Raw genomic sequence first — 14251 nt, 5'->3', positions numbered from 1 at the left:
TAAATATACAAGATATCCCTAATTATGGAAATAAATTGATCGAATTTTGAAGGATGGGAGAGTCCACTAGGCATAAATGGGTTAAGAACAGATTTCCGATAACGCGGCTCAATTTATCTGGTAGTTGAATCAACGCGTGTGTTCCAGGCTCCGGTATCTTCATCTCGCCGAAGGGTGTCCTTGACATGACGCAGTCGGTCGGCCTCTCGCTGGTCGTCTGGACCGGAAGTGGTGTGCTCGCTATGCTGGGTGAGTGACGACCACTCCTTACGATGATACTAATCAATACTTTCGGAGCGGTATAATATCGCCCCATTGGTGCAAAAAGGTACCATATGACATTTTGGTCAAAAATGACATTTTATTATATTTCATTTTGACTTTGTATAATCTACATTCTGTAAAAATATCTAAGCTGTAGCTTTTAAGGTTCTTAAGATATACGACAATGTAAAAAGGTACCAAGAGAAAATTGCAACATTTGTTTGTGCAAAAAGGTACCATATGACACATGGTACCTTGTTGCACCAATAGTGTGTGGGAAATTTAAATAAATATCAGTGCAAAAAGGTACCATATGACACATGGTACCTTTTTGCAGACATGAAATGAATGTGTCCACATTAAAAAAAATATAAATGTGTTTAGTTGGTACCTTTTAGCACAACTGTGAATACACTAGCCAGACGCAGGTAACAATCAATTGGTTTATGTTGTACCTTTTGCCTCAACAATGAATACACTTTCCAGACACTGATAACACTATCAAACTATCCTGTTAACCTAAGATGTCTTGTAATTAACAGATGATAATTATGAGGGATAAGTTTTTGCACCTTCATTTGGTGATTATTAGAGTGAAGAGAGCAGACACATACTGAGATTTTATACATATGACTTTAAACATGTTACCAGTTAGTTATGAAAACAATGAAAACTTAATAATTAATATAATGCTTGCATCTTTTTTGAAAGAGTTGATTTCTTTATTATAAAATAATCATGGATGATAGTACTATATTTCTTGGAGCAGTCAGGAGAAGAACATACTTTATATGTACTAACGTTTCAAAAGATATAATTTCACAGTTTTTACAGAAATAAGTTTTAATTTTATTTAAAAAAGTATAATCAATATATTCACTATATGGTGGTATTTGCTTCACGTACAGAAAGAAGACGAGGTTTGGTCCGATGAAGTTTATCATTCATTTACATAAGAGGAACTGTTTAGACCTATGATAGCAACGCAAACAAAAGGCAATGATTCCGACACTACAGTTACTGAAGATATTCCATTAGCTGATCTTGGTAGAAAAAATAATCAACCAGGTAAAAGGAAACTTATCAAAGTAATAGTGAATCAGATCATGATGATAGTGCTGATGGTGAAAATTATGATCATAACAAAGATGAGATCAATTAAACTGATTCAGAATTCAATGTTAAAAAGCTTAAGACAAAAAAGAGACTTGTGCAAATGAACAAGCAAAGAGAAACTTCATTGAACAAGAAACCGTCGGAGACATGTGATGCTCCCCAAAGTTGTTTTTGTCACAATATTGCACTATATATTCAGATAAAAGGAAACGTCTTGAGGGCACAGTAGTTGGGGGGACAAGATTTTTTTATATAAAATTTCAAAGGGCCATTTCTCTGTGAAAAATCATCCGACCAGAACCCGCTGATAATAGGCACATCTCCTCTTGTTAGTGAAGCTTCCGATAAAGTTTCGTTGAATTCCGGTCATTAGTTGTTGAGAAATAGCCCGGACAAGAATTGCACTATATGTACAGTTAATGGAAAATTTCATTAGTTGCTGAGAAATAGCCCGGACAAGAATTGCACTATATGTACAGTTAATGGAAAATTTCAAAGGGCCATAACTCTGTGAAAAATCATCTGACCAGAACCCGCTGATAATATGCACATCTCTTCTTGGTAGTGAAGCTTCCCATAAAGTTTCATTGAATTCCGGTCATTAGTTGCTGAGAAATAGCCCGGACAAAAATTGTGCACGGACTGACACACGGACACTTGGACTTTTTTTGGGGGAGCATAAAAAGAAAACCAAGAAATTGAAAATTCGAAAGAAAAATAAGATAAGGAGAATAAGTCAAAGTGTACTTGCCAATAAATTGAGAGATACAATAATATTGTTGAAAAATAGACAAAAGGTACAAGTGTAGCGGTAAGTACCCAACCTGAGAGCCATTAGCTACAAATTTCTACTTTTAGGCCATTCCCAAATGGAATGCGATTTAGTCCATTCAACTATTAAACGTTTCAAAAAAGTAACACCAGTGTATGTTCCATCCCAATGGTGTACTTTAATTTCTCTAGTAAGAAAATCACAGCCATTTGTAACTATACCAATGAAATACAATCATGTCATGGACTTCAAAGACTTTGTGAAGAAAAATTGTACAAACCTGAAAACATCAGTCACTGTACAAAGAATAAACTGGCTTAAGGTCAAGTGGACAACCAGTTTCAGGAATTTCAAGTACAGAAAACAACAAGATAACAGAAAGGTGTTCAGAACACTTGGTCAACTTTGTGAGTCAGATTTAAAGCGTTGTTACGACACAAAATTGCCAATATCGATTCAAAAGAAAAATGACCTTGTTAATTTATGCTCACAAGAAATCATTCCTGAGGAGTTTCATTGTTCTTACTAGTCCTTACCGACGATCAGCACGAAAAAGGATTTTGTACCCATGGAGTCGGATGATTAAGATACTGATATTGAGTGAAAAATGTTGACAATGTGGATAGTATGGGTTCTCGGCATTGTTGTAAAAAACTGACATTTGCAAAATAAATTTTAAAGAATACTATTGTTTTTCAACCTTAACAATATTTTAATTGTTTACCTTTACAGATGTGTCACATCTTAATAAACGTTTATACTTAACTGTTGTTAATAAAGTATAATCATCATTTTCACTTTCCAGTTTTGTGTGATGCAATAATGTACCATATGTCATAGTTGGTACCTTAGTGTGCCTTTTTTATAATACAACACACATAAATAGTTCGTGCAAAAAGGATTCAATTTTGCATATGGTATCTTTTTGCATGTTGTTCACCTTAATATTGAATTATGCAAAAAGGAACCATATGACATAATTGATCAATTATCGCTTATTGATAACTGGAACATGTTCACTTTTTGCAAGCATGAAGGTTGTATTTATATCTAACCATGTGCACAATTACAGTCCTGAGTTGTCTAAAGTTAATTTGATGTAGACTTTCAAATCTTCAAACGCTATTTTCTCAAAACTATAAAGATGTCACTTGGTACCTTTTAGGACCAATGGGGCGATATAACATTTATATCGCACACATGATGTACAGTTGGTGTTGTAGAAATTGATTTTCTTAATACATATGACAAATACATGCAAAGCCTTGTTTTATACTGTCCGATTTCCAGACACTGTCGGAGGCATACATAAATTTAAAGTTCTCGTTCGTCCAACCGAGCGTCCGAACGTTCAGCCTTCAAGTTTGGGTACAAAACTCTCCTTAAACGGAAGGGAGCATTTCGCTCGTAAAGGAAGGACTTGAGTAGGCTGAGACCAATTTAAGCAGAACGCATTAATCAAAATTATATTTACGTTTAAAGGGTCCATTTCACATATGTTCGCGTGTATTGAAGTTTTTCATTAAATGCTTTAAACTTCATAAATGTAAACAATGGGTCAGAATAGTCTAGCAAAAACAACAACATACAAGAATAATATTGATCAAAGAAAGAAACAAGTAAACATAACAAGGCTCGAACCACTGACCCCTGGAATACAAACCAATTAATATAAACCACTGTAACATCCGTGCACATACGTTGATTGGTGTATTGTATACAGTATGTACACAATCCTCGTGATTTCACAGAATATAACGATATCAACAGAACTCTACAATGTTTTCAATTTTTTCGCGTTTGTAACGCTTACTATTTTTCAGGTTTTTATCGTCAAAAGATGCATATAATGGATATTTTAGAGCATGATAAATGTTAAGTTTTAGAGTTTCCTCGCAAATATCATAACTACAACAAACATTTGCAAATCTGAAACATTTTGTTTTCTATTTTTTCAATTTACCAAAACGTCCCTTTAAATATGCAAAAGTAATCTTGTTTTATGACTTTAAGTAATACCATTTTCCCGTAATCAACATTTTGTAGATTGGCAGCTGTGTGTCTATAATCTTAAATACCGAACACAAAAATATATCAATGATTAAACCGTACAGATCAAAATAAACAACCTCCGGCGGGACTCGAACCCGCAATCCCCGGCTTAGGAGGCCGGTGCCTTATCCATTGGGCCACGGAGGCTTACACGAATCAATAGTGGTAAAATAATTAGTAGTAAGAAGTAGTAAAGAGTAGTTGTAGTAGAAATAGTCGGAGAAATAGTAAACGTCGTTGTAGTAGCACTAGTTGTACCTGTAGAACTCAACACATTTAGTTGAGTTTTTTTTTTAAATAAAACCGCCAGACAATTAAAACGTTTCTTTAAAAAAAACAACACGATTATTGTATCAGTTTGCAAAAACTATGTTTAAGCTTTATTTTCAATTAAAACCCACAACAACCCGTTGTTCCCCACGATCGACTGATATTGATTATAGCGTGATTGTTAACTATGACACTTCTACGTATGTCAATGTCTGCTTTACAATCGCATTATCGCACATGCATAAAGCCCATTTTTCCCGCTGGACAACGCTTTACGAACACACATTAATCCTATGCATTATGCCCAGTTTTCGCAGAACGCGGCCCATATGCTTACCACCATCTTTTCCAGGCGCTCTCACGTACAGCGAGCTGGGAACGCTGGTCCGGAAGTCGGGCGGGGAGTACGCGTATATCCTGGAAGCTTTCGGTCAGGTGCCCGCGTTCCTATTCGCGTGGACTTCCGTCATCGTAATCAGGTACGCAGACATAGACCGCCCTTACATTATTTGAACTCCTATCTGGGAACACGAATGTACGTTAAATGTCTTCCAAGAGTAGAATGGGCAGTCCGATTTGGCTTATAAGGATGACGATTTCCGCTTTAAGTGGATTTTCGCTGAGATGAGGATTCATATAAACGAAAAAGCGGAAAGTGTCGTCAATGATTAGCCTGTGCGGACTGAGACGATACTTCACACACACACACACGCACGCACGCACGCACGCACACACGCACGCACGCACGCACGCACGCACGCACGTCGCACGCACGTCGCACGCACGCACACACGCACACACACACACTCACACATGCATTATCCCCGTTTTCCTAGAGCGACGCTTATATGCAGTAAAAGCGCGCTCGTTTTATATACATTGTATGTCTTTTAATGCTCCGGAAAGTTCATAACTGTCTTTCGTTTGTCTGTATGCAAATATCTTTGGAAGCTTATATGGATTTTGTACTTACTCAACAATAATTGAGTGGGTAAGAATGAAACCTTTTTTAAACGCCGGGTTTATTAATTGTGATATGTAATACATCATAAAACGAAGATTACGCGCAATTTTTTTTTTTGATAAATATTTATTTTTCGTTGGCGCAAAATACTTTATGCAAAAAAATCCTTTATTTATTTCGGATGCTAGGCCTATTCTTGAACATACCGTTCGAGGTTAGGATCAAGTCTGTTTTCTAATCAACATCAACCGTTTGCTTTTTTCTGACTGAATCTGTTCAGTGAACTTAAAAAAATAATTCACATACAATTCATTTAAAAGCTTCGCGCAACGCACTTCCGTGTCAGATTGAAAAAAAGTGTGTGACCAACCGGTAACTACATTGTCACTTTTGCCAACACAATTTTGTCCGATAAAAAATGTCCCGAAAGTCAACAAAGAGCAAGATAAAATTGTTGAATTTCCATACTGCTTGTTTGAGCTTTGACAACTTAATTAGCCCACGTGGTTATCTTAAGGTAAGCAAACACGCCTAACCTCAGGAGTTAGACTGTGTACATACCTACAAGCGTCTGGAGGGCTCTTGACGATTATCTATCTATGTCGAACTGTAATCTTCTATGAAAGCAACTACGATTATTTACAGTCGTGTTTATTGAATAAAATGGGGCTAAATGCATGTGCGTTAAGTGTCGTGCTAAATTTGCCTGTGCAGTCCGCACAGGGATGACTTTTTCCGCCTAAACCGGATTTTCGTTAAAAAGAGTCTTTTTCTGAAAATTAATTCCATAAAAGCGGAAAAGGTTGGGTAATCTGGGACAACGGCACTACGCATATGCGATAAGACCCGTGTTCCCGGATGAGGCTCATTCATTTAGTCGCTAACTTATGAATTTTAATAGTTTGTCGTGATTTGGGCGTCATTTTGTAGAAAAATCTTACAAAAATAAACTTCATAGAGCATGCTAACATGTTTACACTAAAATGAAGGACATGTAATAATTAGCTTGCTTACGTTATTGTTCCATGTTTTGTTAACGATCAGTGAAAGTATTAGTGCATAACAAATTGCAATGAAATAAAATTAAATAAGTATCGTCCTTGGCATACATGGTTGATATGTTACCAGCGTCTGTCCGCCTTTCTTACAAACCAGTAGGAGCTTTTTTTGCAAATAATTTATTGCATATGTATGAAATAAGATCTCCACATCTACACAGTAACATCTCACCATTCACGCAAATCATGGCCGCTTCTCAATGGTGACACTTCTTTTGAGCGAAACATTAATAAATTTGCCAATGCCATTTCTGAGGTGGAGCTTTTTTTTCAACATATTTAGCATTATTTTAAAGATAGGACAATGTACATATAGTGCGATTCAACGACGATTATTTCATCCACAAATGTAAGGAAACATACAATCACAACCCATTTGGAAATGTGAGGACCTTGTTGTGTCATGGTGGAGGTTTTGAAAGCAAATTGATGTCTCTTGCGTGTGTACCGAGACAATTTCCACCAGATTGATACGCCAATGACATCAAACGATTGCGTTAAAAATATACCAGTTGCTGCATGCACAAACGCATTGGCTTCTTGCAGATATAAAAGATAATTATGTAATTTTCCAATTGAGATGGAGCAAATGCGTTAAGGACAGGAGGGGTTGCCAATGCATGAATCATTATATGATTTACATTTGATAGCTACTGTTTCTTTTTCATATTTTTGTTTATTTTTCAACGTATATAAGTAAACCCAATTCTATACAGAAGATATACACATTCAATAAAAAAAGGTTAATATATAATCATCTAACTCAATTAAGATGTCATCAATAAATAAACACATTTGACGTTATAAACCTGCTAAATCCAATTATACAAGTCTCAGACTCTCACAAAATTTCTTCTGCAACACATGTGTTAGAAAATTCACGAAATAATAAAAAGATGTTACTTCTGCTTGAAACGATGAGATATGTCCCATAATCCAAAAGCTAAATTCACTAAAAGGCAAAGGTGAACGAATTCCATAGCGGCTTTGTCAGGGAGAACACTGTCACCGGACGACATGTAGCAACCGCTATCACCCTCGCTTCAGTCGAATGTTGAAGGTCTCGTAATCTCTACAAAGATTGATACGCGAAGGAACTTCTGCAGTTCATTAAGCCGCGCATCTACTTCAACTTCGGTACACGGGAACCGGAAATTGTTGTCCGTATTGCGTGACCTGTGTTCAATTCACTCATATTCACCGGAAGACAACGTGATTCCGTCATTGCCCATGTTTTGTGAGTGTAATATCTGCGTTTTTCTGCTCGTCATCGGAGATCCGTCGCTTCTTTGAGACGCTAAAGCATATTTCGTTACATTGCTTTCTAATTTGTGGCTGTAATTTGTGCAGCTCATCATGCTCACCTTGCTTATTTTTGTTTAAGCAGCAATATAAAGTGTTTTATTATATTTGGAATTGGGCTAAAAACATCCTTCAGGTGTTTGCTCCATGATGCAACTTGTCCTCCTGTACTCTTTGATGCCTTGACTAAGCATGTGTCAATCTTGGATATGGTATTGTGGACGCTAATTGTCAAGGACTCAATCTGTCCGATGTGTTTCGACATTGACGTCTGTCTATCTGAAGACAATGTCGCCATTTTGGACCTTTGCTGCCAGGTATTCAGTTTGGATGCTGCATTCTGTCGTTTGGCCTGCATGAAAGAGCGAAGGATCTGCTCCCCACTTGTTCTGCGTATGTAATGAATACTTGCCTCCCGGGTTCGGTTCCTTCCACGTATCAAGTTTCGACGTGATTGCATCCATCTTGCGATTTCTTGCAGCATTTTTCCTTTTGAACCATCCTTAAATGCGCCACGGAGCTGTATTCACTTTCCTTGCCTCTGTCAAGTTCATTGCAGCTTCTTTCGGTGGTCTTCCATATTTCTATTCTCTAGTGAATGCCTTTTATGTGCCGCAGTCTTTCCGCTTCCGCGATATCCATCTGGATTTTGTAAAAGTGAGCGACAGAGGTATACGCTATCGTCTTTACATCCACCTGTTTTTCTGAATGACTGAAGGCCTTGTCCGGCGTATGCCAAGTTTGAAGCATATGTCCAGTCAGATTTCCGCCTTTCGGACAATCGTTTTCATTAAGTGATCTTTGAACATTCGAGCTGGCCTGTTTGTTCTTTAGACGCCGCTGTTTGATGGCGTTTTCCAATTTGATTTTCTTCATATGCTCAAGACCACCGAATTCCTTAGCTGGAATGTAATGTTCATCATTCATATAAACCTCTTATGGTTGTCTCTTGGTGGCTAGCAATATCTATTTGCCGGCGGATGGAGTGAGGTCGTGGTCACTTTCGTTGTTTGGCCTTGAGCATCATCTATGTCAGCGCAATGAGGAGTGCCGGGCACGATTTCATTACCACAATTGCCCGATAAATGTTTCCACACTCGTGATTATCTGATTTATCACGAGAGGACTGTCTGGTCTGTTCAAGCAGAGTTACATCAGACATGGCGAACCTCCGGCTTTCGGAGCTACACTCTTGGTCACGTCACTTGTGGCAGTTATGTCTTTCAGTATCCTCAGTTTAATAACGTTCTCCATCGTTATCTTTTTCATGTGCTCAAGGCTGTCTGACCTCGTAGTTGATATTGTAAGGACAACATCAACATTTCCATGTGTGTGTGGTTTCTGAGAAATTCACGTTTCTTTTTAAGAACCATTCTCTGTTGTTTTGGCAATAAACGGCCACCGGAAAAACTTTGCGAAACCGAAATTTCGCAAACTTTAGTACCCTTTTTCTTGAAGGTTTGCTTATTTGTGATAAAGTATAAGATAAAAGTCTAACTTGTGATTAATAATTGGTTATTTTTGCTTGTTAAATGCGTTTTCTTCACTATGAACTTTATTTGCAAAGTTGGGGTTCCCATGGGATTTTTGTAATTTCCCATGGGATTTTTCATTATCCCATGGGAATTTTGGTTTCTCCCATGGGATTTTTCTCCAGCTTTTTTTATGGGAGAAAAAATCCCATGGGATTTTCAAAAACATAAAACACGTTCGTTTGTGCTTAGTTATCGATTTTAAGCGTTGTTAAAGCATTTGTGCTTATTTTCGTTCAATTTACTTTGATAGAAAAAAAATCCCATTTTTTTATGGGAAAAAAAAAATCCCATGGGATTTTTTTCTGATTTTTAGAGATTTATTCATGTAACCTTCAGAAACACTACCTTTTAACAAATGATGAGCATTTCTCGCGATTTCAACGCGTTATATCGTGTTTTAAAATAATAAAAAAATCCCATGGGATTTTTTTCCCATGGGATTTTTTTGTCCCATGGGATTTTTTTTCCCATGGGATTTTTTTTTCCAATGGGATTTTTTTTAAGGAATAAGTTTCTAAAAGCTATATAATAATAATAATTATAATAATAATAATAATAATAATAATAATAATAATAATAATAATAATAATAATAATAATAATAATAATAATAATAATAATCGTGCTCAATATGATGAATTTGTACTTTTAAGCGACTAACATTTTTATTCGAGCCGATCGTCGAGTCCGAATGGTGAGTATAAGAGCAATTTACCTGTACAAATAAATCTCAATTGTGAAGAGAACGCTACCGTACTATAAAATAATCTTGATAATAAGTCATATCATTTCTCGACAGAAAATGAAAACAGTATCCATATTGATGTCAGCAATGTCCCCTGCTATGATAAATATTGACAAAATGAAAAACCTTGACAATAATTCCGTGTCGAATACGCATAAGATTATAGCAATCAAATTCATATAAGCATTGATAAGATAATTTGCGAAAATGGGTCTTATGTCAAATACGGCAAGCGTAGCTCCATTCCATAATGTCCGGTATTAAGTCACGTCAAGTTTCGTGGTCGAATTATAGCATAATAATCATTTTCACATTACGCGATTCATATGAGTTTCCCTACATATATTGTGTTAAAATTTATGTTACACTAATGTGCGATGATGAAAAGGGGATTTCGGTAATTCTACATTCGCCCGCCTAGTACCGAAATCCCCATATTTACGCCTTAAAGGGTCAATAGGTCATCGGTATGAATGGTTTTTGACTTCACATGAATGTTAAGGTGCAACAAATTTGATATTAATTTTAATTATTAAGCACTCTTGACAGCATTAAGTTGCCTTTCAGTGGGGATTTCGGTAATTCTACACTAGAACTTAAACGCGCGCCGGTACCGAAATCCTGCTGTACAAACCTTCAAGTGTCAACAAAATTATTATAGTGTTTTTTTTTTCATTAGCAACCAGTGACATGTATTATCTCCCATTCGGTTACTTCTTTTGGAAAATAATTAGCGGGGATTTCGGTACTGCTACATTCGTACGCCCAGAGCCGAAATCACCCATGTTTACGCCAATCCCCCATATTACGCCTTAAAGGGTCTATATGTCATTATGTTTGGGTTTTGGCTTTGCATTAATGTTGATTTGTACACAATCATATTAGTGTTAATCATTTAAACACTCTTATCAGAATATTTTTTCCATTATTAAATAGTTTATTAATGTGAAAAATGTGTAAACGAATGTAAAAAAGGTAAAATGTACATTTAAAACATTGGTTACACAAAAGTATATGTAAATATAACATGACATAGTAATAATAAGTCTTCAGAAAGTATTTTCCAAACAAATCTGATGAAACAAATGATATCGTACTACCTTATTTACAATATGCTAAACACTTTTGCAATTTAGTTATCAATGTTTAATCAAAGCATAAATCAGGATAATATGTTGCCTCTTAGCGGGGATTTCGGTAATTCTTAACAAGCACATAAACCCGCGCCGGTACCGAAATCCCCGCTGTACAAACCTTCAAGTGTAAAAAAATACTGATTTAGGTTTAAATAAAGGGAACAATAGTATTTTTGGCCACCAAAAAGCACTTCCGCGTCAACAAAACGATTGAAATTATGTCAGAAACCCAGCTTTTCATTGTATATATTGCAATACACCATCGGCCGCCGAGAGCGGAATACTGCGCTTGGCCGCTAAACAATGTGGATTGCATCAAATTAAATGTCAATTTTCGATTTTATTACAAAAATAAACACTGCCTTTTTATAAATATGTCAAGCACGTACACTTAACAAAAAAATCGATATATCTTTATGTAATGTAGAAAAGTAAAGCGCTTTATATATAACAATGTTTTATAATGTCTCTCTGGTTGAGAAAAAAAACTAAACAAAACCATGTAGAACATATATGTTTTCATAATTAAAAAAAAATATTTAATGATGCACGTGATGTTTTATAATTGATATAAGTTCACGTGTCATTGAACGAGTTAAGGGAGAAATGCGAATTAAATTACACATAATTAAAAAATGATACTATACTGTCAGCTTGATTTATAAATTGTGTTCCATCGCGCCAATATATTCATTGTTCCATGAAATTGTGTATAAAAGCAAAACGATTGAAATTATGTCAGAAATCCTGCTTTTCACATGAAATGATCTTTAACACTTTTTTTATTCCAATCAGGTAATTAATAATAATAGGGGAAGTCTATACTGTGTATTAGAAACTTGTTGTGGTGATCCCTATCTTATCCGCTCAATACACATCCACCTGGCTACTGTACAGAAACAATTAGATTTACTTCCAAAATAACTGATTTCATTAATTGCTAACTTGTTGTCTACATTTTAAATTAACAACGATAATGGATCAACATCACCGTTGCACAATTATTAAGTTCACAGTAATCTGTACTTTAAATAGATAGCCTAATTAAAGACGGTGCTAATAAAGAACAAAGCGTGAATGTGGATATTAAGAAATTAGATCCTTTTTTGCATGACACTGGCAGTATATCATTTTATCTTATATAAATAAGCCACATTTAAGACATGGATAAAATTAAAATAAGACACATTTGCATCTTTCATTTCTTGAAAAAAAAATAAGCACGCAGTCACATATAAATAAGATACATTGAAGACACAGAAAAAAATTAATAAGACACATTTGCATCTTTCACTAAATTTTCTTAAAAAACATGTGAAACTGAAGAAAAACATTTATTACTGACACATTATTCTAAAAGTCGACTGACAACTTAAGTTCAAAGAGGGATTTACAATTAAATAAGATCCATTTTCGCATGATGCTGGTTGTAGAGCAAGCAATACATTTCTTACTGACACATTATTCTAAAAGTCGACAGGCAACATAAATTCAAAGAGGGAACCACAATTAAATAAGATCAATTTTCGCATGATACTGGTTGTATAGCAAGTAGTCACATATTAATTACAGCTTGCATTAGTTGCAATAATTTTGTTAAGTGCGCGTGCTTCTGAACGTTGCGTTAAGCGAGAGTGTTGCCATTTTGTTAGTTTTATATTTTGGTATTATGTATGATTATTGCTTGTTTTGAATTTGAAATAAACGCTTTCTGGCAAATAAGCATCGTCTTAATTTTAATACAAATAATGAACATTTGACATACAAAATGTCCAATAACATACCGGCAATAACATTATATATATGTTAATTTCTGTGCATGTTTATACCGAAATTATAGCCGACATTGGCAGTTAGGGAAATTTAGTGACACACTTTAACACATCAAACATGCATGATAGTTCTTTTTTCATATGATATTCCCCTGGTTGCTTACCGGTGTATTGGTACAGTTGATAACCCCGCCGGGACTACAGTAGGGTGCTAATACACACGTGTATCGTGTTCAATACAATCGTCTTAATTTTAATGCAAATAATGAACATTTGACATACAAAATGTCCAATAACATATCGGCATTAACATTATATATATGTTAATTTCTTTGCATGTTTATACCGAGATTATAGCCGACATCGGCAGTTAGGGAAATTTTGTGACACACTTTAACAAAACAAACATGCATGATAGTTCTTTTTTCATATGATATTCCCCTGGTTGCTTACCGGTGTATTGGTGCAGTTGATAACCCCGCCGGGACTACAGTAGGGTGCTAATACACACGTGTATCGTGTTCAATACCCGATCCATGCTACAACGTGTAAGAACGGGAATTTCGGTAATTCTACCTTTTAAAGCTTGCGCACCTCTAATGGGCACATATCCAAATATAATTTAATTAATTATTTTCCTAATCAGCATCATTTCACTAAACTACATGCAAATTTGTAGGTAGCTTTCCATGCTTAAAAAAAATAAACCGATTTTTTCAAAACCACCCTCACGCTCGGCTTTTGTCCAGTTTATTTTCACCCCTGGGGTATATAAAAGTTCCATAATTCATTCAAATTTCCAAATGTGGGCATGCAGTTGGTGTGTACAGATGCAGTAAAGGTGTTTAAAGTTTAAACAAGATGAAATAAGTATTCTTTTACAGACATTTATTTTTTACAAATTTTAATCTATGGAATAGCGCCATGAAATGTAAGTGATTTCAGCCAAGTAAAAATTGGGTCGGTTAAAAACAAAGTGTCATAAAATTCAAAATAGTATCATTTAAGTTATATTTTAAATTAAGTTTTTATAGAAACACTATATACAGCAAAAATACCAAAAAATAGACAGATTTACCGTTTACTTTTTGAAATAAAAATAAAAATGCAACATGCATCATTCGTATTTTCAGCAGTAAATTAATCAATTTAGCCATAACGTTGTTTTAATTTTAAAATTGAAGGATGTGCATACAATTTTCAACATATTTAACAATAAACATAGCTTATGTGCTATATTAAATCAAATTACGTTAGAAAAGAAAT

At 35.3% G+C, this 14251-nt stretch overlaps 1 protein-coding gene and 1 non-coding gene across 4 annotated transcripts in view; one reads left to right on the top strand and one right to left on the bottom strand.

Moving 5' to 3' along the window:
- Positions 1-14251, top strand: part of LOC127843601 (b(0,+)-type amino acid transporter 1-like) — a 63554-nt gene that overhangs the window by 14530 nt on the left and 34773 nt on the right. For all 3 annotated transcript variants that reach the window (XM_052373286.1, XM_052373287.1, XM_052373288.1), the window contains exons 3-4: positions 148-249; positions 4827-4953. In XM_052373286.1, coding sequence (XP_052229246.1) covers positions 148-249; positions 4827-4953 — 229 coding nt within the window. The remainder of the gene's footprint in view (positions 1-147; positions 250-4826; positions 4954-14251) is intronic.
- On the bottom strand, positions 4279-4351 carry Trnar-ccu (transfer RNA arginine (anticodon CCU)). The gene has a single exon. It is a non-coding gene; the product is annotated as a tRNA-Arg (tRNA).

This window comes from Dreissena polymorpha, chromosome 9 (genome assembly GCF_020536995.1).
Source record: "Dreissena polymorpha isolate Duluth1 chromosome 9, UMN_Dpol_1.0, whole genome shotgun sequence".
Taxonomy (NCBI): Eukaryota; Metazoa; Mollusca; class Bivalvia; order Myida; family Dreissenidae; genus Dreissena; species Dreissena polymorpha.
Note: the sequence above shows the minus strand (reverse complement) of the source record. Positions and strands in the feature narration are given on the sequence as shown.